This window comes from Panthera leo, chromosome B3, assembly GCF_018350215.1.
Source record: "Panthera leo isolate Ple1 chromosome B3, P.leo_Ple1_pat1.1, whole genome shotgun sequence".
Taxonomy (NCBI): domain Eukaryota; kingdom Metazoa; phylum Chordata; class Mammalia; order Carnivora; family Felidae; genus Panthera; species Panthera leo.
In genome coordinates, this window is record NC_056684.1 from 144,979,694 (window position 1) to 145,005,047 (window position 25,354).

Here is a 25,354-nt window from a genome sequence, read left to right on the forward strand (position 1 = left end):
CCAGGCTTCTCAGCCTGGTTCCCAGGCCCGGGCTGGCACCTTGGCTGGCGGCCTTCCAGATTCTCGCCCAGACACGGGTGTGCCCGGGCCTTGCACAACCAGGTAACACCACCTGAGCGTGGCCGGTCCCGAGGAGCCTTTGCCCCACACCCTGATGGAGGCCGCGAGAGTGGGGTGTGGGGGAAGAAGGGAGCTGGGGGCTTGATGTCAGGAGCACCTGCTGTCCTGCCGGGGTGGGGGCGGGGTGGGACAGTGGGACACAAGCCTGGGGGAGGCTGCCTCTCAGGTCCCTTGGGGCAGCGCCCCTCCGTGTCTTCTCCTGGGCACAGCAACTCACTGGAAGCAGCCGTCCCTTGGGCCCTGCTTGCTCACAGCCCTCGGCACCCCGCCCTTCCCTCAGACCCCGAGGAGCCCCAGGCCGTGAGGGCCGCACCCTCCCCCACCTGGCAGTGGCGAAGCGTCCCCCTAACCTGCCGGTGTGGACGCTCCCACTGTCCTGGGTGTCCCAGGGAGAGCACATGTTGGCCTGGCTCTTCCCCAGGTGGCTCACTGATGACAGGTGAGAAGCCTCTGCCAGCCAGGCAGAGGGAACAGCGCGTTCCACCCCCCCGGCCGAGGGCAGGTGGTGGGGACAGGCCCCCGGTTCTTGGGCCCCTGCACACAGCTGTGGGACGCAGAGCCCCACGAGGCGCGGCCCCCGGGCTGGGCGTGTGTGTCTCGGAAAGCTGTGGAAAGTCACAGGCGCATGCCTGGAAACTTCCTCAGGGCCATTTTGTGTCCCTGGGAAGAGGCTGGTCTGGATCTGTAGTCAGCTCCTCGGACAATCACCCAGTAGCAACAGGGCAGCAAAGGGCCTGTCCCCTGGGTCCGAACATGCACCGTGTGAGCTGGAGTGGCCACTCGGGGATGGCAGGGGAGGGTCACCTTCCGCCATGTGCTAGCTGATTACGTCCCCACCACGCCGCCGGAAGGGCACGGGCTTGTCTTCCCTCCCCTTTCACAGCTGAAGAAACTAAGGCCCGGTCCTGCGCTCAGGCTGCGCGCTGGCACACCGGGCTGTGGACCCGCCTGGCACTGGGGCAGCCTCCTCACCTCTTGAAGGCGCCCCCCGGGGACACGGCACGGGGGCTGGGGCGAGCTGTGGGAGCTGGTGCCGGATAGACGTGGGAGGCATCCTGAGCCCCACGGGGTCTCGGCGGTGGCACCAGGAGGAGACCTGCGTTGCTCACACCCACTAATTTCGCTTTGGGAGAGGCCTCAGCTCCCAGCGGCCCGTCTCAGATCACCGGGATCCCAGGGTTATCTCTGGGAAACATCTGTTTCTCACTTAGGCCACTATCTGTGTTTACCCAGTGTTTTCCATCCTAAAGCCAGACTTCTCAGGGCCCCCAGGCCACCCCGCTCATTTCTCTTCATGGCAGGACGTTCCCTTTCGGGCCACGCCTCAGTATCTCCTGCTGCAAGTGGGGTCCACAGGTTCCTGTAATGTCACCCTTCCGTCACCAGTCCTGTCTGGTGCTGGACACAGCGACCCACTTTTGCTGGATTGGGGGGGCGGGGGGAAGAGCGTGTGGGGAGGGGTGCGCTCTTCCGGCCCGTGTGGCGATGGCAGTGGTGGTGACGGGGAGAAATTCCCAAGCTCTGTCCCCTCGGTCACATGCCTCTGTGCCCCCCATCCCGTCCCCCACCCCTGCCCTGGTGCCTGACCTCAAACACCGACGCTCAGGCCGCGCACTCAGCCGCGGCGCTGGGCACCGGGTCCCACCGAGAGCGGTTTGGCCTCTGAGAAGCCCCGGCCCCTCCGTGAGCGTTTCTCCAGCTGCAACACGGCAGAGGAAAACCTTGGCTACCCCCTTTGCAGGGGTACGGCTCGAAACCACAAACGGCGCTAGTGAAAATGCCTAGCGCCCATCGTGACTCGGTGGCTGCTGCGTCCTGGCTTGGGACCAACTCGGGCCCCTGAGCCAAGAGGACGCTGGTCTCCTGGGGCTGTGTGTGTGTGTGTGTCTCGCCCTGAACTCAGCCCCCGCCACCCTCCCCCATGCGGCCACACCAGCGGCTCAAAATGAGGGCTGAGGACTTCAGGTTACTTCCGTCCACACTTTCTCTCTTTCCTAAAGCTTAGACCCCCACAAGCCCCCATTTGCCCGCAGCAGGCAGCTCCCTGCAAGAGTCCCCCGAGGGTGCTGCCGGTCGGGCCCCAACATCTCCAGGTGACTAAGTGGGCCGGAGCGCCTGGGGCTGTGCTGACGCACGCTGGGGGGGAGGGGGGCATGGCGTGGGCTGTGGCCCCGGGTGGGGGGTGGGGGCAGCACGGGGCTCCCAGCGCGGGCCCTGGGGGCTGGGGGTGGGGGGTGGGGGGCCCGGGCTGTCCTCCTTACTCTCTGAGAACCAGGGTCTGAGAACCAGAAACCGGCTGGGCGCGTTCCTTCCCTCCCTCTCGTCCTCCGTCTAGTTTCACTTTCTCTTTGTTCCCCCCTCCCACGAAGTTCCCTTTGAAGTGAGAGGGGCAGGGATGGGCGTGTCTGGCCCGCGCCCTCCCCCCCCCCCCCCCCCCCGCCCGACGGGGAGCGCACTCGAGGCCGCTGCCGGCTCGGGGCCTCACCTGCCCGGCCGCCCCGCGCCCCAGCTGGGCCGGTGGCGGCCTCCGCCCCCTGCGGCGAGTCCGGGTGCCGGGGAGGGGGGGTGGGGAGGATGGGGAAGGGGGCGGGCCGGAGGGAGCGGGTGTGGTCCCCGGGCCCGCAGCGCGGAGCCGGGGACGCCAGGTGCCACCCGGCCGGGCGCTGGAGGCGGGGACGCCGGGCGGGGCCGGGGGGGGGGGGGGCCGGTGAGTCAGGGCCACCCCCGCGCGGGCGCGCCGAGCAGGTACCCGGGCCGCGGACGACCCGCCGCGCGACCCGTCGGCCCGGGAGCCGCCCGGCCCGGAAAAACCGGTCGGGCCGGCGCGGCGCGGTCGCATTCCGGAGGCGGGGGAGGGCGGCCGCGTGGCTTAAAAGGCGCCGCCGCCGCACGGACGCAGCCGCCCGGCCACGCGTGGCGCGGGCCGAGGGGACGCGCCGCCGGGGCTCGCGGGGCTCGGCAGGGGCGGCGGGGCGCGGGCGGCCGGGCTTTCTCTCCGCAGCGCGGCCGACCGCGGACTTCACCCGGCGCGCTGGGTCCAGTGGTTCTTAACAGTTCAACAGTTCTGTAGCGCAATTGTGAAATGTTTAGGACCACTAGACCCGGCGGGCCTGGCGGCGACGGCGACGGACGCGGCCCGGCGGCAGGGGCAGGGGCGGGGGCGGGGGCGCGGCGCCCCGCCGGCCCGACCCCGCTCCGCACCCGCGCCCGCACGCCGGGGCCGGGCCTGGGGACCGCGGGCAGAGGGCGCGCCGGCCGGCCCGCGCTGCCTGGCTCCTGCGCCCGAGGGCCCCACCCTTCTCGCAAGTCCGCCGAATTCCCACCGGGACCCGACGGCGTCCCCCCACCCCCCTCCCCGGAGCTGGTGCCGCGGCGGCCGCGCCCCGGGTAGGGTCGGCCGGGCGGGCGCGCTGGGAGCGCTGGGAGCCGCGCCGCGGGAGCCCGGGCCCCGTCGGGCGAGCGCGCGGACGGAGCCAGAACCCGGCGGACAGAAAGTGGGCGGGGACGCGGTGGACGACGCCCGCACACCACGCGCGGGGGGGCGGGGAGGTCTCGCGGGACCTCCGCGTGTAAGCCCCGGGCGCGCCCGGCCCCGGGAAGGGCCGAGCGCAGGGTCTTTGCGCGCCCCGCTCCCGCCGGGGAGACGAGGCCGACCTTCCCGGAGCCTGCCTGGCCCGCTGGTCCGGCCGCACCCTCTGGGGAGAGGTGGGGGCGTCCCTCAGGTGCCTGCCTCCGTGGTCCAGTGTTTAGAGACGCTCCGGGACAGCCTGGATGGCAGGTCGGACGGGTCTGGGTCTGAGGTCACCAGGCGCCGCCCGGCTGGGTGGCCTCGGGCCAGTGCTCTCCCCGAGCCCTACCTGCACGTGGGTGTGTGAGAGGACGGGAGAGGTGAGGTGGGCTGCTGGCTGCGGGAGGGTGTGGCCGCCGCCCACACTGCAGGACCCCCGGCTGCCTGGGAGGGGGGTCCACCCCCGCAGCCAGCACCTTCCCCTGTGGCCCAGCAAACTGCTCCGTGGCCACCTCTCGGCAGCAGCAGCGGCGGCGGCGGCGGCAGGAGGAGGAGGCTGGGGCCGTGGCGCCGAAGGGTCCGGAGGATCTTAGGTGCGGCCCCCTGACCGCCAGTCCGCCGGTGGCGATTTAATTCTACAGGGTGTCTGTTCCGTGTGTGCAGTGAGGGCCGGGGCGGTGGGGGTGGGGGGGAGTGGTAGTGGGGGGGGGGCTTGCTATGGGGCCCTCCGTGTTCTGTAGCTTGGAATCATTTCGTCCAGTGGGGGTATATGCATTACAGACTGAGGCAAATAAACGTGTTCAAAGCTTCACCCTGTCCTGGGGCTTGCTGTCCTTTCTTCCCCAGGCCTGATGGGACCCCTCCCTCTTCCCTCCAATCCCAGAGGGATGGAAATGACGTGGTCGTGCGTGGCGGTGGCCAGGTCCCCACCCTGCACCCAGCCCCCAGCCTCACCTTGCTTCTGGCCTTCTAGTTTCCCAGCAAGGCCGGCAGCCGTCTTTTAGTGGGGGAGGGGCACCCCCAGGACCCAGCAGACCCCTTCCACCTCCCCTGCCCACACACCCGCCTGCTGCAGGAGCCAGGCTGAGGAGAGGGGGCCTGCTTGCGGCCTCACCCTATACTGGCCCCCTGGCCAGCTGCCACCCTAGCCTGGCAGGGGGCTCTGGCCGTGGGCAGGGGCGAGGGTGGAGGGCTTAGGGGTTGGAGTGACGGAGGACCATCTCTGCTCTCCCATCCTGACACAGACTGAGAGTCAGTCGTGGCTTCAAATCCCAGCCCTGCCGCCCACCAGCAAGTGACCCTGGCCAGTCCCCCTTCCTCCCAGAGCCCTCCTGTCTCACCCCTGCAAAGAGGGCGGTGGTACCCACCTCACAGGACTTGCTGGAAAGCCCAGGGGACCATGCAGCCGGACTCCCGGAGCGCGGATGTGGGACGGAGCGAGGGTTCACCCCAGGGGTGGCAGTACCTCCTGGCGGGCGGGTTGGTATGGGGAGCCCGAACGGGGCTGGGCACTCACAATGGCCCCCTCGGTCCCTGGGGGCCCCACAAGGACAGGCAGCTCCTACTTGGGTCCCAGTCTTCGTTCTCTTTAATTACGGAAGCCCCGAGTGTTCGTTGAGGGCACAGCCCCCTGCGCTGTTAGCGGGAGGCCCTGCCCAGAGCGGGGTGCCCGGAGAGACAGCTACCACTTAAGACCTGCCTCCGGAGGACATTGTCCCCACTTCCTCTTTCCCCTTTCCGGGCAGAACTGGGCTCTGTGGTGCTGAGCCCGCTCTCGCTATGCAGGTGGAGGGCCGCCGTGGGCAACGGCAGAGCCTCCCTGGACAGTGCCCACAAGATCACCCTGGGTTGCCCGGGACTTGCTGGTTTTAGCCCTGAGAGTGTCATGGCCTGGGAGGCCCCTCCGTTTGGGCAAACTGAGACACTTGGTCACTCTACCGGGGACCAGCTCGGGAGACACATCACCCTAGCTCCTTGGACCAGCCCATCTTTTCCACGAGAAATAAACCTGTCTTGTTAAAGTTGCTGTAGTTTTGGTCTCTGTAAGGTGGCTAAACCAGTATTCTGAGTCAGTGGTGGTTAAGCTTCGCCGTGTGGCTAAATCAAGGGAGGGCCAGTGAAGAGCACCAAGGCTTGGGCCCCGTGGATAGGATGGGCCAGGAATCCACACCCCTACCGGGTTGCCTGGGGATTCCGATTGAGGCCTGAGGCTGAGAACAGCTGTCATTAAGTAGTAGACCTCATCAAGAGAAACAGGACGGAGGAAGGGGACACAGACCCCGAACCTGTGGCTTTTGGAGCTGTTCCAGGCCACTAAACCCCAGGGGAGTGGGAGCCCCCAAACAGAACCTGCCTGTGACCCCCTCTGTCTCTCGGTACCCATGCCCCCAGCCCCTACCCCGCAGGCAACCCACTGGGGGCCCACACCAGGCTGCCCCCGTGTGTCTTCAGCTGCTCGTGGAGCTCATCACGGCAGGGATGGGGAAGGACTGATGATGGCTTCTTACCTCCTCCACACCCTGGGCGACTTGGCGAGCCCCGTGGGAAGCAGATCTGTCCGCTGTGTGAGGGCTCTGGGGCCAGCTGCCACGGGCTCTCTGAACTTCCGCCGTGGTTCTGAGAGGTGGTTCCAGTTTAATAAGGTGGTTCCAGTTTACATAAGTACACCTTTAAAGTGTACAATCTGATGACTTTGGACATGTGTACACCCGTGAAGCCACCCACCCCCACAGTCAAGGTGAGGGACACACCGGCCACCGACAGGATTCATCTGGCTCCTTGTGGTTCCCTCCTCCCTTCCCAATTCCCTGTCCCCGGAGTTTGCTTTGTTAGAAGATTTTCAATTGCTCAGGTGAATTTCAGCCGTCTGAAGTTGTCAGATTGTGAAGTTACGCATGATACTCCATTATCATTCTTTTAATATCCGTAGGGTCTGTGGCATTGCCTCCTCTCCCATTCCTAATATTGACGCCTGTGTTTTCTATCCCTTTTTCAGCTTGGTTAGAGGTTTACTTTTATACCAACTTTCTGAAAGAATCAGCTCTTGGCTTGACTTTTCCATATTATTTTTCGTGTTCTATTCAATTGATTTCCACTTTGATGATTTCCCTTCTCCTCACTTTGGGTTTATGTGCTTTGCTTTTCTAGTTTCTTAAGGTGGTGTGTGTGCATTAGGCCACTTGAACTTTGTTCATTGTTTATAGTGTTTTGTCTTCTCTGTGTTTCACATCGGGTAGTTTCTATTCCTATCTAGACACTTGCTTCTTCTGCAGTGGCCAATTTGCGATGAATTCTGTGGGTGTAATTTCCATCCTGGATGTTATATTTTCCATCTATTGAAGTTTGATTGGATCTGTTTTATACTTTCATGGCTCTTCTTAATGTATCCGAGCCTTCCTAGATCTTTCTGAACATATTGGAATATAATTACAAAATAGTTTTAAAATTCTCATCTGTTGATTCTATCATCTGCATCATTTCTGGATCTGTTTCTATTCATTGGTTTTTCTCCTCATCATGTAGTTTTCTGTTTCTTTGTATCCCTGGTAGTTTTCGATCGGTTGGCAAACATTGTGAATTTTGTGTTGGTGGATGCTGTGTAATTCTGCGTCCTGTAAGTGTTTATGAGCCTTGTTCTGGGACATGGGTCAGCTGATTGTGAAGTGTTTGATCCCCCTGAGGATCCCGTTAGCTTCGTTGGGACTGGCCCCACCTCTATTCTAGGGTAAAGTTTTCCCCAACAGGGAGGCAGCCCTTGTGAGTACTGTCCCCCATGTCTTGTGAACCACGAGCCTAATTCCTTCTGATGGATTGGAACACACACCACTCCCAGCATGTATTTTTTAAGATGAATCTTGGGAAAACGTACGTAACGTAAAATTTACCACTAACCATTTTAAGTGTGTATTTCAGCCGTGTGAAGTGCATCACACGGCTGTGCAACCAGCACTACCGTCCGTCCCCAGGACTCTCTCATCTTCCCCAAACTGACACTCTGCCCCCCCAGCCCGTTCAACACGAACCCCCACCTGCCCTCCCTGGGGCCCCCCTTCTGCTTCCTGTCTCTACCGATGTGACTCGTCTAAGTACCTCATACAAATGGAACCACGCGATGCTTGTCCTTCTGTGAGTGGTTATTTCACTGAGTACAACGTCGTCAGGGTTGACGCGGGCTGCATCCCGTGTCACAATCCCCTGCCTTGTTCGGGGCTGAGCAGCCCTCCGTGTAAGGACCTCACTGTATGGGTAGACCAGTTAGTCTCTCCCTTTCCTCCAGCGCCAGACGCAGGGGCTGCTTCCACCTTTTGGCTGCTGTGACAGTGCTACCGGGGACGTGGCTGCGCACGTGTGTGTCCGGTCCCCAGCATGGCTGGAGACACAGGTGGCTTTGCCACCTTTCCCTCTCCTCCTTCCACGTGGCTCCTTCTCTGGCCACAGAGAGTTTCCTTTCCTTCGCGCCTTGGTCTGCTCTCAGCTGAACGTTCAAGAGGAGCCCTCGCAGACCCCCAGGGCCACGTTCTCTTCTCTCGGGACACTCTCCCCTGCAGACCCAGAAGCTTGGCTCCCCCAGACTCTCTCGACCATAGTGGTGCCTCTGTCCAGTGACACCTGAGACCTCCTCCAGGGCACGCCCTCCCCGTGCTGGGCCCATCAGCTCTCTTCCAGGCAGCAAGCAGGGCTCACCTCATTTGTGTCCCATCTCAGCCGACCCCTCTCGTGTCCTGCCGGATAGCCAGCGTCTGTGAACTGCTGTCTTACATATTTTGTCTGTTTTTTTTTTCTTAAAATTTTTTAATGTTTATTCATTTTTGAGAGAGAGAGTGCGAGCAGGGGAGGGGCAGAGAGAGAGAGAGGTAGACACAGAATCCGAAGCAGGTTCCAGGCTCTGAGCTGTCAGCACAGAGCCTGATGCGGGGCTTGAACCCACGAACTGTGAGATCATGACCTGAGCCAAAGTCGGACACTTAACCGACTGAGCCACCCAGGTGCCCCTATATTTTGTCTGTTTTTAAGTTGCTTCTGGGGGTGCCTGGGTGGCTCAGTCAGTCAAGCGACCGACTCTTGATTTTGGCTTAGGTCATGATCTCACGGTTCGTGAGTTCCAGCCGTGAGTTGGGTTCTGCACTGACGGCACGGAGCCTGCTTGGGATTCTCTGTCTCCCCCTGCCCCTCTCCCACTCACCCATGCTCTCTCTCGAAGGAAATAAACTTTAAAAAAAAAAATTGTAAGTTGCTTCTGGTGGGAGTGTGAATCTGGTCCCTGTCACTCCTCCTTGGCCCAAAGTGAGTCTTCGCCTTCTCCTAGTGACCCCGACAACAGTAGCTCAAACCTCCACCTGTGGACTGCTGGTACTCTCCTCCCACGATCCTTTCCTGGGGACATTGCTGGCTGTCCTCAGGGCGTGCTGGTGTTGTTACAGATATACTCTGGTGGCCTCTGTCATGCCATCATTTGTAGCTAGGTCTTTGCTGGACTCTCCGTGTCCACCTGACGCTGGATCCTCGTGGGGGCTGGGGCGTCCCACCTGCCCGGGGGCGGGGCGTGCCCAGGGGCGGGGCGTGCGGTTCTCCGTCACAGCCCAGCGACAGCAGGTGCAGCACCTTCCGCGCTCACTCAACTCCCCTGCTCCCGGGGGAGCATGGAGGGTCTGTCTCTAGGAGTGACGATTGTGGTGTCTAAGTGGCAGAGCTGGCTCAGCCCCTCCAGAGGGACCTCTCTGGGGACCTTCTCCCCTGCCCTGAGCCTCATCCACCAGCCTTCCCTTACCTGCAGGCAGAACGTCATTCAGATCCCCCTCAGGCCTGAATGGTGTCTTGGAAAGACGTGCTGACGGCCAAGGACACAGCCCATGGCCAAGGCAACGTCTGGTCGTACATTTTACTAAGTCAGGCTTATTTAGTCTGTAGTCTTTCCTGTTTCGTAATACATACATTATAAGGATTTAATTTTCCTTTGGAGCCACTTTAGCTCAGACGATGAGCGGTGATATATCGTACTCAGTTGCTTTCCTTGTAATTTCCTTTGGGATTTTTCTCCGCAATTATTCAGAAGTATATTTTTACTTTTATCTACATGTCTAAATTAAACACATTTTTTAAAAAAAATGAAATTTAAACACGCATGCCATTTAAAAACTCAAATAGTAATTATGGAGCTTGTTAAGAAACACAGGAGCCTCCTGCCCAAGTTAGCTTACACTGTGTTCACTGTGATCATACTGTGATTTTTTCTGGTTCAGCTTTTTAATTAAAAAAAAAATAATTACCTCGTTTAAAAAATTTGCATAGTTTTCTATGTCATTGTGAGAAACTCCATGCTCTTTGATGTTTAAACCTTTGAAGTTTAAATCTTTTCCAAGTGTGTTCAAATACATTACATAATCTATTTTCTTCTTTCCTTTCTTCCCTCCCTCTCTCCCTTCCTTCCCCTATTTTTATTTTAGAGAGAGAGAGAGAGAGAGGAGAGCACTCGCAAGTGCGTGTGTGCGAGCAGGGGAGCCGGGAGGGGCAGAGGGAGAGAGAGAATCTTAAGAGGTACCACATTCGGCACAGAGCCCCGACGAGGGGCCGGGTCTCACAACCCCGGGAGCATGACCTGAGCCCAAATTAAGAGTTGGACACTCAACCGACTGAACCACCCAGGCGCCCCTTCCTTCCTTGCTCCAGAAGGCCTCCCTGTTCAGTGTCCTGGGGGTCTGGCCCCCTTAGGACTCTGCGGACACTGAAAACTTCACTCCCCACCTCCCAGAGTCACCCTTCGTCTGCCTCCTGGGGTGGGATCCCGTCTCCTTCATCACACAGCCTCTTCTTCTCCGGTTTAGTCCCTTGTCTGGGCGGGGGTGGGAGGGGGGCCATCTGCCAGGAACGTTGAGAAAGTGAAAAGAAAAAACCCCGAAGGTCGAGATGTTTGTCCTTAGGGTACTTTCGTGCACAGTGACGGCTGGGTGTAGAGCTCTGGGAAAGGAACATTCCCCTCAGAGTCCTGCAGACTTTGCCCTCTCTTCCGGCTTCCTGCGCTCACTGCTGAGAAGTTGGACAGCACCGTGCTTCTTGCCGGACGTGAGAATCCCGCCTCCCCGCCCCCCTCACTTGAGCTGGGCGTCGAGGATCCCTAGTCCTTGGTTTGGTTCGGGGGTTGTTTTTTATTTATTCATTTTTTAAATTTCCTCACCCTTATGTTTTCTGTTCTCTTTTCTTGGAACTCTTATGATCCAGACATTCAACTCCCTACTCTAATCCTGTAATTTTTTTCTTCTCCCCTCTTATTGTCTCTTTACTTCCTGCGAGATTTTCTTGACTCTGTTTTTCAATCCTTCTCTTGAATTTTATTGCTGTTATCATATTTTTATCTTCCAAGTGCTTTCCTCGTTGTTCTCTGGTTTGCGTCTGTACTTAAGTTCACGGGGCTCAATACTTTCTCTTCTTCCGCTGAGGGCCCCCACAGCCATGCCCCGGTGGGGGTGCACCTGTTCTCTGCATCGTCAGGGGTGCTGGGGCCCCAGGGTCTGGAGGGAGTGGCTCCCTCACCCCCGCCCCCTCTTTATTCACTCAGCTCATGAAGCTTTCATTCTCTATGTGGTGCACCAGTGCTGTGCACTCTTTTTAAATTTTTAATTTGAATCCAAGTTAGTTAACATACAGTGTAGTATTGGTTTCAGTAGGATTTAGTGATTCATCACTTACGTATGACACCCAGTGCTCATCCCAACAAGCGCCCTCCTCGATGCCCATCCCCCACCCACCTCCCTCCATCAACCCTGTTTTTTCTCTGTATTTAAGAGTCTCCTGTGGTTTGCCTCCCTCTCTCTTTTTATCTTATTTTTCCTTCCCTTCCCCTGTGTTCATCTGTTTTTGTTTCTGAAATTCCACATATGAGTGAAATCACATGATACTCGTTTTTCTTTTCGCATAATACCCTCCAGTTCCATCCACGCTGTTGCGAACGGCAAGATTTCATTCTTTTTGATTGCCGAGTAATACTCCATTGTATGTATATACATCTTCTTTATCCATTCATCCATCGATGGACATTTGGGCTCTTCCCAAACTTTGGCTATTGTCGATAGGGCTGCTGTAAACATTGGGGTGCGTGTGCCCCTTTGAATCAGCATTCCTGTATCCTTTGCATAAATACCTAGTAGTGCACTCTTGCGTAAGCTGTGTTACACACACACACACACACATGCGTGTGCTGAGTTCATATTCATGAGGCTGCCTTCAGGCCCAACACTGGTACCTGTGGCTCCAGAGCTGTCCTGGACTCAGCCCCTGCCCCGGAGACCTGGGGGATGGGGGCTCTGTATGGGCTCCTCGGGAAGCAGTGAGGCAGATTCTGGCACGGCAGCACTGAGGGGCTCCCAAGGCTTTCCAGGCTGTACCCTCAGGCAAGCCCCCTGGGGACCCAGTCGGACTCCTGCCCCCTCCCCCGCCACCATGTGTCCCTCTGTCCGTCACTGCCTGTCCTCAAGCTAGAGGCTGAGCTCAGGCTTCCGAGGGGTGGAGGGCGAGGGAGCAAGAACAGGAGGGGAGAAGGAAGTCAGTGGCATGGGGTGGGGTGGGAGGGACACAGGAGGTCCACGAAGGGGATCCTGGTGAGGCCACAGGGCTGGCAGGGCCTCTTGCTGCACCCCTCACCTTCAGGGTCCTAGGGCAAGCCCCCGTCTCTCTCAGGCTTCAGTTTCCCTATCTGCATAAGAACCTTCCGTTTGTTCCTCGTGTTGTTTCGAAATTTCAAAACAGGTGGTCTCCAAAATACTTTTCCTTCACCCAGAGACTGTGGCCGAGGTGCGCCATCTGCTGGCCGTATGTGGCAGTGCCCCCCCGTTCCAGATGTGGTTGGGAAAACGGGAGATTGTCTCCCCAGAGTCCTGCCTCTGACCGCTGGGAACCAGGGAGTCCGGGAGGAGGGCGTCTGCCTCTGCCACCTGTCAACCTTCCCGACTGGCTGCCTATCTTCCTTAAACATTCACCGACACCCATGAATGCTTGGCCTGAGCTGGGCTCTGGGCACCCAGAGAGGAATCTACTTTCCGCTCTGGAGGGGGCACAGGCACGTGCCAGGTGCAGCGGACATACGAGGACTGGGGGACTCATCCTGCCTGGGGCTGGGAGCTTTCCTGGGAGAGGTGGCACCTGAGTTTGACCTGAAGGTGGAGTTGGCCAGCTCTGAGGGAGAAGTCCAGGCAAAGAGGACAGGAGACCAGCAGGGCTTGAGTCCTGGGGGCATGCGAGTAGGAGATCCAGACCGGGCATCCTGCAGGCTGGCTGGCCGACTGCCACTTTGCGTTCAGATTTCTACCAGGGGCCAGGAGCTCTGGCAGGCTGGGCACGAGGGTCAGAGCTGGGAAGCATTCTGATCAGGAATTGCTTACATTTGGGCCAGAACAGAGATCCAGGCTGGGGGCCGGGAGGGCTGGGGAGATAAGCGCCCCTCTGCGATGGGAATTCACAAAGGAATCGGCAACAAAAAGCATGCCTGGGATTCACCCATGCCTTTATTTCTTCAACAGATATCAGGGGGTATCTCCTCTGTGCCACGGACTAGGGAAACAGCTGATATTCTAATGGGGATGATGGGCAATAAGCAGACAAAGAAGAAACTTTTATACTCATTCACGGTAGGTGTTACGGAGGAACATGAAGGCCAGGGGCATCTGGGAAATGTTGGGAGGGGCTGGAGTTCTAGCTTTGGTGGGCAGGGAAGGCCTTGCTAAGGTGACCTACTAGAAAACACCCGAGGAGGGAGAGAGAGAGCCTTGTGGGCATCTGGGGAACAGCACCCCTTCAAGAGGGAATATCAGAAGCCGTCACCCCAAGGTGGGTGGGCCCAGTGTTTAGGAACAGCCAGTCAGGAAGGTTTAGGGCCCACTGTTGAGGAAGCCTGTGGGGCTGGAGCAGAGCCAGGAGGTCGGGGAGGCCTTGTGGGGCAGAGGGGTCACCGGGGCTCACAGGGAAAGAGATGGGGAGCAGAGGTTTTGAGCAGAGAGTGGGTGTGGTCTCACCCACCTCCTTAAAGGCTCCCCAGGATGCTGTGCCCAGAGCCGACTGAAGGGGGAGGCCGTGGTTGCAGAACCTCCATTAGGGGCTACTGCAGTGAATACGATGTTGGCAGAGATGGGGCTTGGGCAGCACAGGCCGTGGAGGGTAGTTTTTGACTCTGGACAAACTGCCGAGGAAGTGGGGACAGGAGGTCTGGTGGATAGGACGGGTGCCGACGAGACCAAGCAGGGGTCAAGGCTGACTCCCGGTTGACTGAACTGTGTGAATGAAGGAGCAAATGAATAACGGAAAACCCAGCACTCCCGCACACCCCCTCACCACCCCTACCCCCCCCCCCCCCCCCTTCCTGGAGCCCATCCCCACCGCCTGGAAGAAAGGGCCGAGGGGTGGGCCCTTGAGCAGCACCGCCCCTCTGCTGGCGCTGGCCGAGGTGCTGAAGCCGCAGCGCCTGCTGCGGTTTGAGCGCTCCCGGCCTGGGCCCCTCTGGGCTCCTCCTGGCGTGGGGTGCTAGGCAGGGGTGGGCAGACAGCAGAAGGGGCAGTGGGGCTGGCACAGTGAGGGTCCCCGTTCTACAGGGAGCCGGCCGGACTGCCAGTCCCCCTCTCTACTTGAACAAACCCTGATCCCACAGCGCCCTGAGGGATCACCCTGTGGGGGTGACCGTCTTTGGCTCCTGCCCCTGCCCCCAGGCTGGGAGCGCCCAGGTGAGGGCCCCCTCCATCCCGCAGCTCCACCACTGCACTCCTGAGGCCACCGAGGCCAGGCCCTGGGGGCAAAGGGGGCGAAGAGGCAGCAGGACATGGGGGTTCTTGATCATAGGGGCACAGACGCTCCATCCAGACTGCCTGGGACGAATTCTGGCCTGTTTTCTCATCTTCCAAATCGTGATCACAAGAACACTCCTATATTGTCAAGTGGGTAAAAGGGAGTCTGGTCCACAGTAGATGCTAGGGTTTGCTAGCTGCCTTCCTGCCAGCACTCAGATGCCCCTGTAGGACGGCTGGTGAGAAGGCGGCCTTCTTCTCCCGGCCGGAAGGCTGCCCTCAGAGCCGAGGAGTGGGAGACCACAGCCTCACCAGGAGCTTCCCTCATGGACACGGCTGGGCTGTCATCCCCGGCTGCTCTCCTGAGGCATCCTTCCCCCACTATAGACACCAGCCCAGCCTCTGCAGGGGTGCCGAGGGGAGTCTGCTGAGCTGACCAGGCGTGCAGAAGCATGGGAGGGTCTCAAGGCCCCGTTCAGATGCAGGGGGAAGGCTCTTTCTCTCTCCACTCCTGGAGGGAGTGAGGGTCTGTCCCATGCTGAGGTGGTCCTAGTGCGTGGGCCTCGGATCATTTGACTGCAGGCACTCTGACACTTTCTTATCTCCTTAGCAGATATTAACAGCCAGGGTTAAAACCATGCAAAGGGATATAAAGTGGAAGTGAAAGCCTCTCCCTGGCTCCACCCTCTCCTCTTCCCAGAGGCAAAGGCTGTTACCAGTCTCTGTGTTTCTCCGAGGAAGGGTCCAAGGCTTTATGGGCAGAAATCTCTAGAAAGACAAACCTGACCGTGCCATACACGTGTCGGGGGCATCTTTCCAAGAGGTCCCACGTTTCACCTGCGTCCACTATCATGGAGGACCCGTGTTAGAATTCGTTGTCCACTTCCCTACTGGTCCAGCTTTCCACCAGCACAGAGAGGCCTGCTGCGTGCTCGTTCTCGGGGGTGCACCGTGGGGGGGGGAGTGGGGGTGCCTTCCCAGCTCTCCAGTTGCTGGCTAAAAGGACTGGCCCCTTCTTTTAAAGGCTGGCTTGGGGTGGAGCTGGAGGCCAGCCACAGGGCGTTGGGCCCAGGACGGACTCATTTGTGTGTGGAGTGGGACCAGGGGGGTTCCGAAGGTCCCCAGCAATCCCGGAGACTCGGTGTGCTGGGCTCAGGGTTCTCCACGCCTGAGGCAGGAATCTGACCACTCCAGCCCAATGTCCTCCTGCCTCCCTGAAATATTGCCACGTGGGGTCTGATTGGAGGCCGAGTCCAGCAATTAATCCCGTCAGAACTCCGTTCAATTGCAGGGGGTTTTCTGTTTTGCTCCCTTGGCCTAGATTTCCCCAGGGACAGCTCTGACCGGCGCTGCGTGCCTGGTAAATTAAACGTTAAAAAAATCTCCACGATGACTTTAATCAATCCACTGAGATGGCGGGCAGCCTCCTCCCAGAAGAGCCGGGTCCACTGGAGGGAGCCCCCCCACCCCCAGGCTCGGGTCTTGGAGGAGGGGGGCAGGACAGTTCTCTCCAGTGCCTGCCTGAGGGGGAGGGGAGAAGATGGGGGTCTCCAGGGTGGCCTGCTGGAGCACAGCTCTTCCTAAACCCAGACCATAGGAGCCCAGAAGAGGGGGCTGGAGAGGGGGAGTGAGGGCGACCCTGGCCCCTCTTATAGCTGGCCCTGATCTCTGCCCCAGGCCAGGGCTGGCCATGGGGGCAGGGAGGGGGTCAGCTCCTCCCAGGGTCTCTCTCCTGACCCAAAACCTGGGTGGGGGCGGGGTGCTGGCAATTGCTGGCCCCGTGGCCCACAGATAAGGTGTTTATGATGTGCCTGTTAGGTGCGGTCAGGTGGAAACACTGTCCTTCAGCTGCCATCTGTGGGAGTCAGGGGAGGAACCTGGGGAGGCAGGAGGGTCTCCTGGTCCCTAGGGGAGTTGGGGGCTGGGGAGACTCCATGATCCTTCCATGGGGCAGAGAGGAGGGTCTGGCTGGCCCCATGGTAGCACCCTAGCCACGCTGCTGCGTCCTGCAGTCTAAGCACCAGGGCCTCTGGAGGGGGCAGCCCTCTGACCTCCAGGCCCCCTAGCTCTCCGGTCTTCTCCCCTAGCAGCTTACCTTCCAGGTCCTGTTCAAGGCCCGTCCCCCAGCTCTGTCCCTTGACACCTCCCCCATAACTCCCAAAGACCTTCCTCAGGGGCCCAGGTGATTTAGGCAACCTGGTCTCTTCACTTAACTCCTCCCCAGGGGCTGCGCACAGAGGAGCCACAGGTCTGGCTGGGAGTTGGAATCCGGGCAGATCTACCCTGGATCCGAGTGGACAGGACTCGACTCCGACCACAATTTGGCCCTGCCAGGAGACTAGCGGGAATCCCCCAGTCCGCAGGGAGTTACTGGAGGGGCCAGAGGGGTCGGTCAGAGGGGAGGAGCTGCCGGTGCTGGGGGGCTGGCCTTGGAGGTCCATAGGCCGAGGCTGGGGCGTGGGATGGGTGCTTCCCAGCAGCCGCCCCAGACGGGGGCGTTCTGGAGCACGGGCAGGATGCGGTGCACAAGGCCACTGGGCTCCCTACGCGTCTCCGGGGCCTGGGAGCCCCGGGACGGATCGGATCAAAGGGGGAAGAGCCGAGATACGTCTCCAGTCGGCAGAGGTTTACGAGAGCCCCGCTCAGCGCCTCCCCCGCCCCCGGCCCTGCGCTCCCGGGCCGGCGCATCCGGCAGGGGCCTACGAGGCAAGGAATGCGGGCCCAGGCGGGGTCCCCGCGCCCCCACCCTCCGCCCCACAGCAAGCGGGCCTCGGGTTCCCCGCGCCCCTCCTCCTCGGGTGCGCCCGGCCGGGCGTTTGGCTCGCCGGCCCGGCGGAGGGGGCGCTGTCGGCGCGAGCGGGCGGGCGGGCGGGGCCGGAGCGCGGGGGCGCGCGGCGCGAGCGCAGGGGCCGCGGAGGACCGGGGGCCTGGCGGGCGGCCCTGCGCGGTGCGGGGCGCGGCGGCGGCGGGCGCGCGGCCAGTGAGCGCGCGAGCGGGGAGGCGGCGGCGGCGGCGGCGGCGGCGGCGGCGGGAGGAGCTCCTGGCCGCTCCCCGCGCTCAGCTCCTCCATGGCGCTGCCCGGGCCGCCAGAGCCGCCCCGCGGCGCGCCCCGCAAGGTGCCCAGCCTGCTGGAGATGGGGGCGCTCTGCCTGGACTCGGAGGTCATCCTGGGCTTCACCAGCCACCTCCTGCGGCGGCGAGCCAAGGTGAGGGCCGGGCGGCGGGACGCGCCGGCGGCGGAAGCGCTGTCCCGCGACTTTGCGGCGCGGCTCCCGCGGCCGAGGGTGCGGCGCCGGGAGGGAGGCAGCGGGTCACGAGCAGCGTCCCGCAGGCCGGCCCAGGGACTCGCTGCCGCACTTTACCCCGCTGCCGGCGCCCCGGTCTCCCACTGAGGCTGCGTCCTGGCCGAGGCAGCCAGCGGAGCGGAGAGAGCAGCGCAGGGACTCCGGATCCCACGGCGCGCCTGGCTGGGGGTCGGGGGCCTGGCGGCCGACCCTGAGTCCCTGAGGTGACTCCAGGTCCTGCCGGGCTGTGTGCGCCCCCCCCCTCCCCGGGAACCCGGTGTGAGGCGTGAGCGTGTGCACCCCGAGCGCCGCGGCGGCGCGGACAACTGAAGTTGCGGGCGTGGCCGGCCCGGGCGTCGGACCCGGGCGCTCGGCATCAGTGTGTTCCCGCGGGTGACTGTGGGGAGTGTGTGTGTGTGGGGGGGGGGGGCAGAGCCGCACTTCCCGGGCCCGGGTGTGTGCTGCGTCCCGGACTAGTTGAGGGGCGGGCAACCGGGCTGTTGGCTGGCGATGCGGCGTGGGGAGTGCCCCGCGGTACCCAGAGGCGGACGGGGGCTGCCGCCTTTTTCCTTCGGGAGGCTGAGATGAGATGGGAGAGGGGAAGAGCTTCGGCCCCCGGGTCGGCGGGAAAGGGCTGGGGGTTTGCGGAGTGAGAGTGGGGACCCCCTGCCCACTTTATCCCGCCCCCGCCCCCGCCCCGCCCACGGTCAGAAATGACTCGGAAAGCCGGGCGGGGGGTGGGGGGGCGTGTGTTACGATGCACTGCTCCTTTTTGGGGAGTGCGTGCGTGGGCAGGGAGGACCTTCCAAGTAAAAGGGTGGTGGGCAAAACGTAATGAAGGAGGGGTCGCTTGGAGGGGCCCAGGCGAGGCGAGGAGCAGTTCTTATCTGTGTGAGCGTTCGTGTGCGCGGGGAGCCGCGCGGGCCGGGGTCTCCGACTGGACCCCGGCCCGCCAGCCGGCCCTTTCTCTGGCTGGGCTCCTCTAGGTTCCCGGGGCGCGTCTTCTTGCCCAGGACTCGTGGCGCCCGGTGTCTCTCCAGCCTCGGGGCGGAGAGCGCGCGGCGGCCAGCAGGGGGCGCTCGCGTCACGGGAAGCCCGCGGCCGCGCCCTCCGAGCGCGACCCGGGATTTCTGGCTGCGCGGGAGCCTGGACCCCCAGCCGCCTGCGCCTCACATCGCGGCGACTTAGGCCGGTCTGGAGCGGGAGCAACCGGTCGCCGAGATGGGGGGCGACCTCTCAGCCGGAGACAAACAGGCAATTAATTCCGCAGCTAAGTTCCCATCTGCCACTGACAACAGGTCCCGCGCACACGCCCGGGGCCAGCCGCGCCACCTCCTCCCGCTTCCCGGGCGCACAGCGCGCACACGCACCGTCCTGCACACGCGCGGCTGCAAAGACACGCGTGCCGCTTGCAGACTCGCCTAGAGAGAGACCCTCTGGCCCAGGCACTGCACGTTCCGAGGTGCGGACCGCGGCGAAACTCACCTACGTGCGACTGTTAGACCCGAAGGGCGACCAGCGACACGAGGAGTGCGCTGTATTTGCAGGAAAAAGCGAGTGGGAGTCTGGGCCGGGGTTCAGCCCCTTCCTCGTCCCGCCTAGCACCGTGACCTTGGGCGAGACCTTCTCTGCGACCTCAGTTTCCTCTCCTGTTACGTGAGGAGTGGGTCGGTGCCTCCCAGGAGACGCGCAGACCCCACTGTCCCGGGAGAGGAGCAGGAAGGCGCATGCGCGCAAGTGTACCGAGTATCTCACGGGGGCCCCCAGCGCCCCTCCTTCGGGCCGGGACTCGCCTAACAGGTCGGGGTCCTTGGAGTGGGAGGGGCCGCGCGGCGGAGAGGGCTCCCTCCCCCACGCGCAGCCGTGCGGAGGGCTTAGGCGGGGCGGGACGGCCTTCCCGGAGCCCCGCTCCGCCGGCCCCGCCCCCGGGGCCCCGCCCCCGCCCCGCCCTCGCCTCCCCTGCACGCCCGCCGCCGCCGCCGCCGCCGCCACCGCCGCCGTCGCCGCGCGCTCTCTCCTCCCACACGCCCGCGCCGCCAACTTCGGAGCGGCCGGCCGGACCATGGGGGCGCCCCGGGGCCGGATCACGTAGCTTCGGCGACCCCGGAGAGCCCTCGCGGCCCGCAGCGCCCTCCCGGCCCTTCCGGCGTCCAGGCCATGGGCGGCCGCGGCTCCCCGCTGTGCACAGCACCACCCGCGGTACGCGCGGCCGGGCCCCGAGAGGGAGGCGGGCGGCGGGGCGCCAGCCGGCGCCCCGAGACGGAGTCCGGGACGCCGAGGATGCTCGCGGGGTGCGCTGCGCCCCCTGGGGGCCGGGCCTGGAGCGGAACGCTGGGGGCGCCGGGCCCCCTGCTGGGAGGGACCCCGATCCGGACCTCCCCGGGTGGAAGGAGAGGGCGGGCGGCAGGTTCGCGCCCCGCGCTCCGAACTTTGTCGCGTGCCTCACTCCGGGGCCGGGACACGCTGAGATCTGGAGTCACTGGTGCTGGGTCCCGGGGTGGCACTGCTCAGGGGCCCAGGCTCACGTCCCCTTCTGCCCCCACCCCCCGCAGGTGGCCGAGGGCGGCCCGGCCCGCGAGCCGCTGCAGCTGTTGGAGGTGTCCCCCCGCAAGAGGCTGCCCAACGGGCCCGAGCAGGACCCATGCGGCAGCCGCCCTGCGCCCGAGGGCGCCGGTGCGGGCGCAGAGCAGGGCCACTCGGCCGGCGGGGGCGGCTGGTGCCGCCACTGCCACACGAAGCTCGCCGAGCTCAAGCGACAGGCGTGGAAGCTGGTCAGCGGGCCCGGAACACCCCTCCGGGTAAGTGAGCCTTTCTCGGACCCGCTTCTCCGGGCAGGGCCCGTGCCGGCTTTGGGGAGACCTCGGGAACCCCGGAGGGAGGCGAGGTTCCGCCGAGTGTTTTCTGCCTCGTTCCTTCCCTTCTCCGGGCCTCGGTTTCCCCTTCTGTAACGCGGTGCGTGTGGGTTGTAGCAGTTCATCCTAAGAGGCTCCGCGGTGGGATTGGAGGCCCGTAGGGCAGGCGCTTCTCCCCGGAGCCACAGATGTCGCACAGCTGGAACCGCAGTCTGTGTTTGGGAGGGGGAGGGGAGAGAGGGAGCCGGCAGGGACTCCACCCAGGGCGGGACAGCTCCTGCCCCGCTGGCAGCCAGAGGTTACTCGGTGCGCGGTCGCCCTTGGGGCCCCCGGGCCCCCAGCCAGGTGTCTGGAAATTGCACACCCGGGGCAGGAGGGCTTGGAGGACCAGAGGGTGGGCCTGCCGCTGTGAGGGGGGCCCTGCCCGCCCCCCTCCCCGGGTGGTGAGTGAGAATGGTGTGTGGGACATGGCCTGGGGCTTTGCTAACCTTAGGCAGTGGCCACCCTTTTGGGAACCGAGTGCCTGGGCCCCAGCCGCCTAGGTGTTTGCCCTGGGAGAGGGCTCTGCCAGATTCTCCAGCCAATGGGCTTGCCCTGGTCTTGGAAGGAGCTGGGACCATTGTTCAAGGAACAATGAGCGCTGGAAGTTTGCAAAGCCTGGGAAGGTGGGGGTCTCCAGAGGAAGCCCTTCCCGCCAGACCTTCAGTCTTTTTGAAAGCCTTCTTGGGAAGTCGCACAATCCCCATTGAATCTAAATATAGGTCTCTAAGGGGGCTTAGAAGTCTGGGGTGGGGGCCAGACCCTGGGTTCCAGGGGTCCCCTGGTGTTCCTGTCTCGGCCAGGTGGGGGAAGGGAGGGGAGTCTCGTTTCTGTCCTGGGCGCACCCTTTCTCCGGTGGGGAGAGGGGACCTGCGGCCTGCCCCCCGGGGTGGGGCTGGACCCTCCTCACTTGCTGCTCCGGGCAGCGTGAAGGCTTTCCAAGCTCCGTGCCCCAGATGGCCTGCATCTGGTCGAAAAGACAGCAGAGGACCTTCAGGGCCCCACGAGAGGGTGGTTTGGGACAGACTTCCGGGGGTCTGTCAGAGCTGCCCAGCCATCTTATTACCCCATTAGGGGAAACTGAGGCCAGAGAGAGGAGTGGCTTCCGTGGCTGGTGGTGCTGGGCATGTTGGCCAGCTGGTTGCAGGTGGGTGGGGGATCCCAGTGGAGAGAGACAGAGGCCCTCATCAAGGGGGGGCGTGGCTCACTGGTCTCCTCCTGCTGATGCTGAGCAGGGAAGCGTCCTGACCACCCAGAGGGCTCACCTGCCCCCTGCCCCGGCCTGTCCTGGGTTTGGCAGTAGCCCTCAGTGCCAGGTGGGGGGCTCACCCCCTTTCCTGGCCATCCTTGGTACCCAGTGGCATGCTCACCCAGCAGACCAGGGTCCCCTGCTTTGTTCCTGCTCCGCGGCCCCTCCCCCGCCGTGTTTCCTCCTCTGTCAGATGAATGAAGTCTTCCGGGGCCATTCTGGGAGCGAGGTCCAACCTGTAGAGTGCTGTGCCCACGGGAGGGAAGGCCCCGTGATCCACTGTTTCTCCCCAGAGGATGGAAACCCTCCAGGCCCTTGGGCTGAGCCACCCACGCCCAGGGACCTAGGGGTTTGGGCCTGAGACCTCTGGACCTTGGTAGGCGTCATTGTCCTGTGAAGCCCAGGCTCTCCCTGGCGTCCTGGCCCACAACTTCCTTCAGGGAAGGCTGGGGAGTTGGTGCGTAGGGCACGTGCACGGACCTGCTTCTGCTTTCGGTTTGGGAGGTAGCTGGGGGGGTGGGGGCTGTGTGTGATTGGCTTCGGTGAGCCCAGTCCTCCTCAGAGTCTGGCCCACGGTCCAGGGAAGCACTGGGCTTTGTTCTGAGGCCAGAAAGACACTGGGCGATGGGGCTGGAGCCCGACTGGAGCCTGGCTATCGGAGGCCCTCACCCTGGGGGTCCCTGCTTGATCTCGGTGTAGAGAAAGGCTTGAGAAGGTGGAGGGACTTTGATCTTTCCGCCGGCTCAAGGTCACCCCATTTTCTGCCCTTGGCATCCCCGCCAGGGCTCCGCCCAGCTGGCTCCTTGCCCACCCTCCCACCAGCAGACGGCTCCCTGCTCTGGGACCTCAGGCAGGTTTGTTGAGATCCGGGACCATCTGTGTACCCATTTCACAGGTGGGTAGAACAGTGCCAGCACAGGGCGGCTCGAACCCCTTAGCCCTTGCTGCTCTTGCCGGGATGTGGGCCTCGAGGGTCATTCTGTGCCCGGGTCTTTGGTGCCCGTGGGGTCGAGTGGGGCATTTGGAGCCTTGCCCAGCCATCAGGTGTTCCGGGTGTAAGGCCCTCCTCTCCTTTGCTGCTGTGTCCTCTTTTCAATCTGTGTCTTCCTCAGTTTCCCCGTCCGGGGAGTGAAGGTGACCGTAGTCCCCACCCAGGGACAACATTCTCGTGGAGTGGTTAGGACTGTGTCCTGATGCCCCCAGAGGGCATGGGAGGGTTGGAGCCTGGGAGACTGTCCTTACCCGAACCAAGAAGGGCAGTGGGCCTGGGTGTGGAGCGGACGGCCAGATGGGGGCCTCCAGGCTGGGCACCCCTCTCAGCCCCCTTCAGCTCTCGCCAGGTTCCCCAGATGAACCCTTCAGGACCCTTTCACGGACTCTTCCCACTGTGGGCCCAGCTACAGATACCCTTCTCATCCCCAGGTGATCTGGCCAGTTCCCTGCTCTGATCTCCCTGTGCCCCTCCCGGGTGCCCCTATCTCTGAAAAGTCTGCCGGGGGCTCGCAACATGTCCCTCGAAGGGACCAAACCTGGGCCTTCCTCTTCTGCCGCAGCTGAGTGCCCCCCAGCTTAGCCACTGGCCGCTGTGTCCCCCTTTCCCCGAGGCAGAAGCTGGGGCCGCGTCCACACTGTCCGGTTTCCTCACCCGCTGCCTCGCACTGGTCAGCGAGTTCCTGCAGACCCCTGTCAGCATCCCTTCTGTCCCTTCCCGATGCCTGCCCGCCCCCAGCTCCCACCCTCAGTGCAGCCAGGAGGGACCTCTCATCAGGAGGGGTCTCTGCCAGTCCCAGTGCTGCCGTCCTGGCCCCATCAGACGGAGGTTCACTGAAAGGGACACCCCTGCCCACAGAGGCCACTCTGCCTGAAGGCCCCATCCTGTCCGTCACCCCAGGTGGTTTCTCATAGGCATTCCTTTTGCAGACCCCCGGCCCTTGTCCTCCCCTGTCTCCGTCCTCCCCCGTCCTCGTCCTCCCCCGGCCCCTGTCCTCCCCCGGCCCTCGTCCTCCCCTGTCTCCGTCCTCCCCCGTCCCCATCCTCCCCCGTCCCTGTCCTCCCCCGTCCCCGTCCTCCCCGGTCCCCGTCCTCCCCCGTCCCCGTCCTCCCCCCACCCCGTCTTCCCCCAGCCGCGTCCTCCCCCGGCCCCCATCCTCCCGTGGCCCCGTCCTCCCCCGGCTCCCGTCCTCCCCTGTCCTCGTCCTCCCCCGGCCCCCGTCCTCCCCCGGCCCCCATCCTCCCTCGGCCCCGTCCTCCCCCGGCCTTCGTCCTCCCTATGCTCACATGGCAGAACTACGCAGCCCGAGTCGCCAGCGCCCCCGGTACTGGTGCCTGCACTGCTGACTGTGGCTGGGAGACTCAGCCTGCGCGGACTGGCTTCCCTCCACGTTCATGGCTCTGACTGCTCCTCCAGGGTCACTGAGCCTCCCTCCCCCATACCCCACCCCACTCTGGAGGGCCACCCGACCCGGGCCTTTCTCGGCCCTTTCCACACCCCTTGGCCACTGTGCTGCCCCTAGGCCGGGAGCTCTGTCCAGGCAGGCCTGGGGTCTGGGTGACCCCTGTACGTTTGTTGAATGACTGAGTGACCTACCCCTCTGTGTTCACCCCCATGGCTGTTGGGCTGGATTCCTGCTCTCCCCTCCCCCACCCGGGTGACAGCCCCCATGGAGGATGGCCATCCTAACTCCCCTTGCAGCAGCGGGGGCAGGGCTCTTGCTTGGGGACCCATCCCAACTGCCATCCAGGTGCATCACACAGAGGTGACCACTTCACCAGAGACCCCATGACCTTCAACGCGTCGGTGCCGGTGTGGGATTGATTAGCGCCCCCTGTTGAGGGAAAGGGATCGATTCTCATTCGGCTCTTGGAAACCTCTTGCTCACCTGGCAGGGGGTCCCACCCTCCTGCCCCCCACCCCCACCCACCCACCATGAGCTCCACAGCCACTGCCGAGGTCCCTGCCCACCGGTGCAGCCCCTGGCATGGGCTAGCTCACAGTTTGCACCAAGCTGGACAGTCGGTCTGAAGGCTGCTGGGGAGGCCGTGGCTTCCTGTCCAGTGCACGGTCAGGGGCGACAGAAGTAGGCTTCTAAGGCTGGAGTTCTGGAGAGCCTCCTGCTTCTCTCTGGGGTCTGGCTTGGGGGTGGGGTTCTGCCAGCTCGACATTCAGCTGTCACTCCCCCGCCAGGAAGCCTTCTGAGTCCCCTGGGTGCTCCGTGTCCATGGCCCCCAGCTCTGACTGCACTGCCCTGCAACAGTGGGCCCCTGGGTCTGCTGTCCCAGCTGCCCTGTGGTCCCGGGAGGGCAGGGGCTGAGCTCAGCTGGCGTGGGACGTTTGCTGCCTGCGGTCAGGGTCCCTGAACCCCTGGTTCCCACGCTGTCGGGAGCCTGGCCTGGGCTCCACCTGTTTCTGGGGCCGCCCCCATGCCAGGACCAGGGTGTCTGCCTTGGGGCTCCACAGGGCAGGGCAGGCGGCCTCAGCAGAGCACCCCCACTGAGCCAGGTGTTGGCAGGCTCTGGAGGCGGCTGGGGAGGGGCTGGGG

The 25,354-nt window shown here is 63.0% G+C and overlaps 2 protein-coding genes across 2 annotated transcripts in view; one reads left to right on the forward strand and one right to left on the reverse strand.

Moving 5' to 3' along the window:
• Positions 1–1,722: 1,722 nt before the first annotated feature.
• Positions 1,723–17,461, reverse strand: LOC122222682 (basic proline-rich protein-like). The gene is made up of 9 exons (XM_042943229.1): positions 17,023–17,461; positions 16,763–16,891; positions 16,487–16,618; positions 14,257–14,393; positions 13,991–14,134; positions 4,105–4,231; positions 2,606–3,151; positions 2,382–2,493; positions 1,723–1,819 (listed from the first exon to the last, which is right to left on the reverse strand). The coding sequence occupies exons 1-9, from the start codon at positions 17,459–17,461 to the stop codon at positions 1,723–1,725; spliced, it is 1,863 nt and encodes a 620-aa protein (XP_042799163.1).
• A 2,329-nt stretch (positions 17,462–19,790) lies between these two features.
• The window catches only part of KIF26A (kinesin family member 26A), a 40,747-nt gene continuing 35,183 nt past the window's right edge, over positions 19,791–25,354 (forward strand). Inside the window, exons 1-2 of the mRNA XM_042944445.1 lie at positions 19,791–19,874; positions 20,228–20,473. Coding sequence (XP_042800379.1) covers positions 19,833–19,874; positions 20,228–20,473 — 288 coding nt within the window. The 5' untranslated portion in view covers positions 19,791–19,832. The remainder of the gene's footprint in view (positions 19,875–20,227; positions 20,474–25,354) is intronic.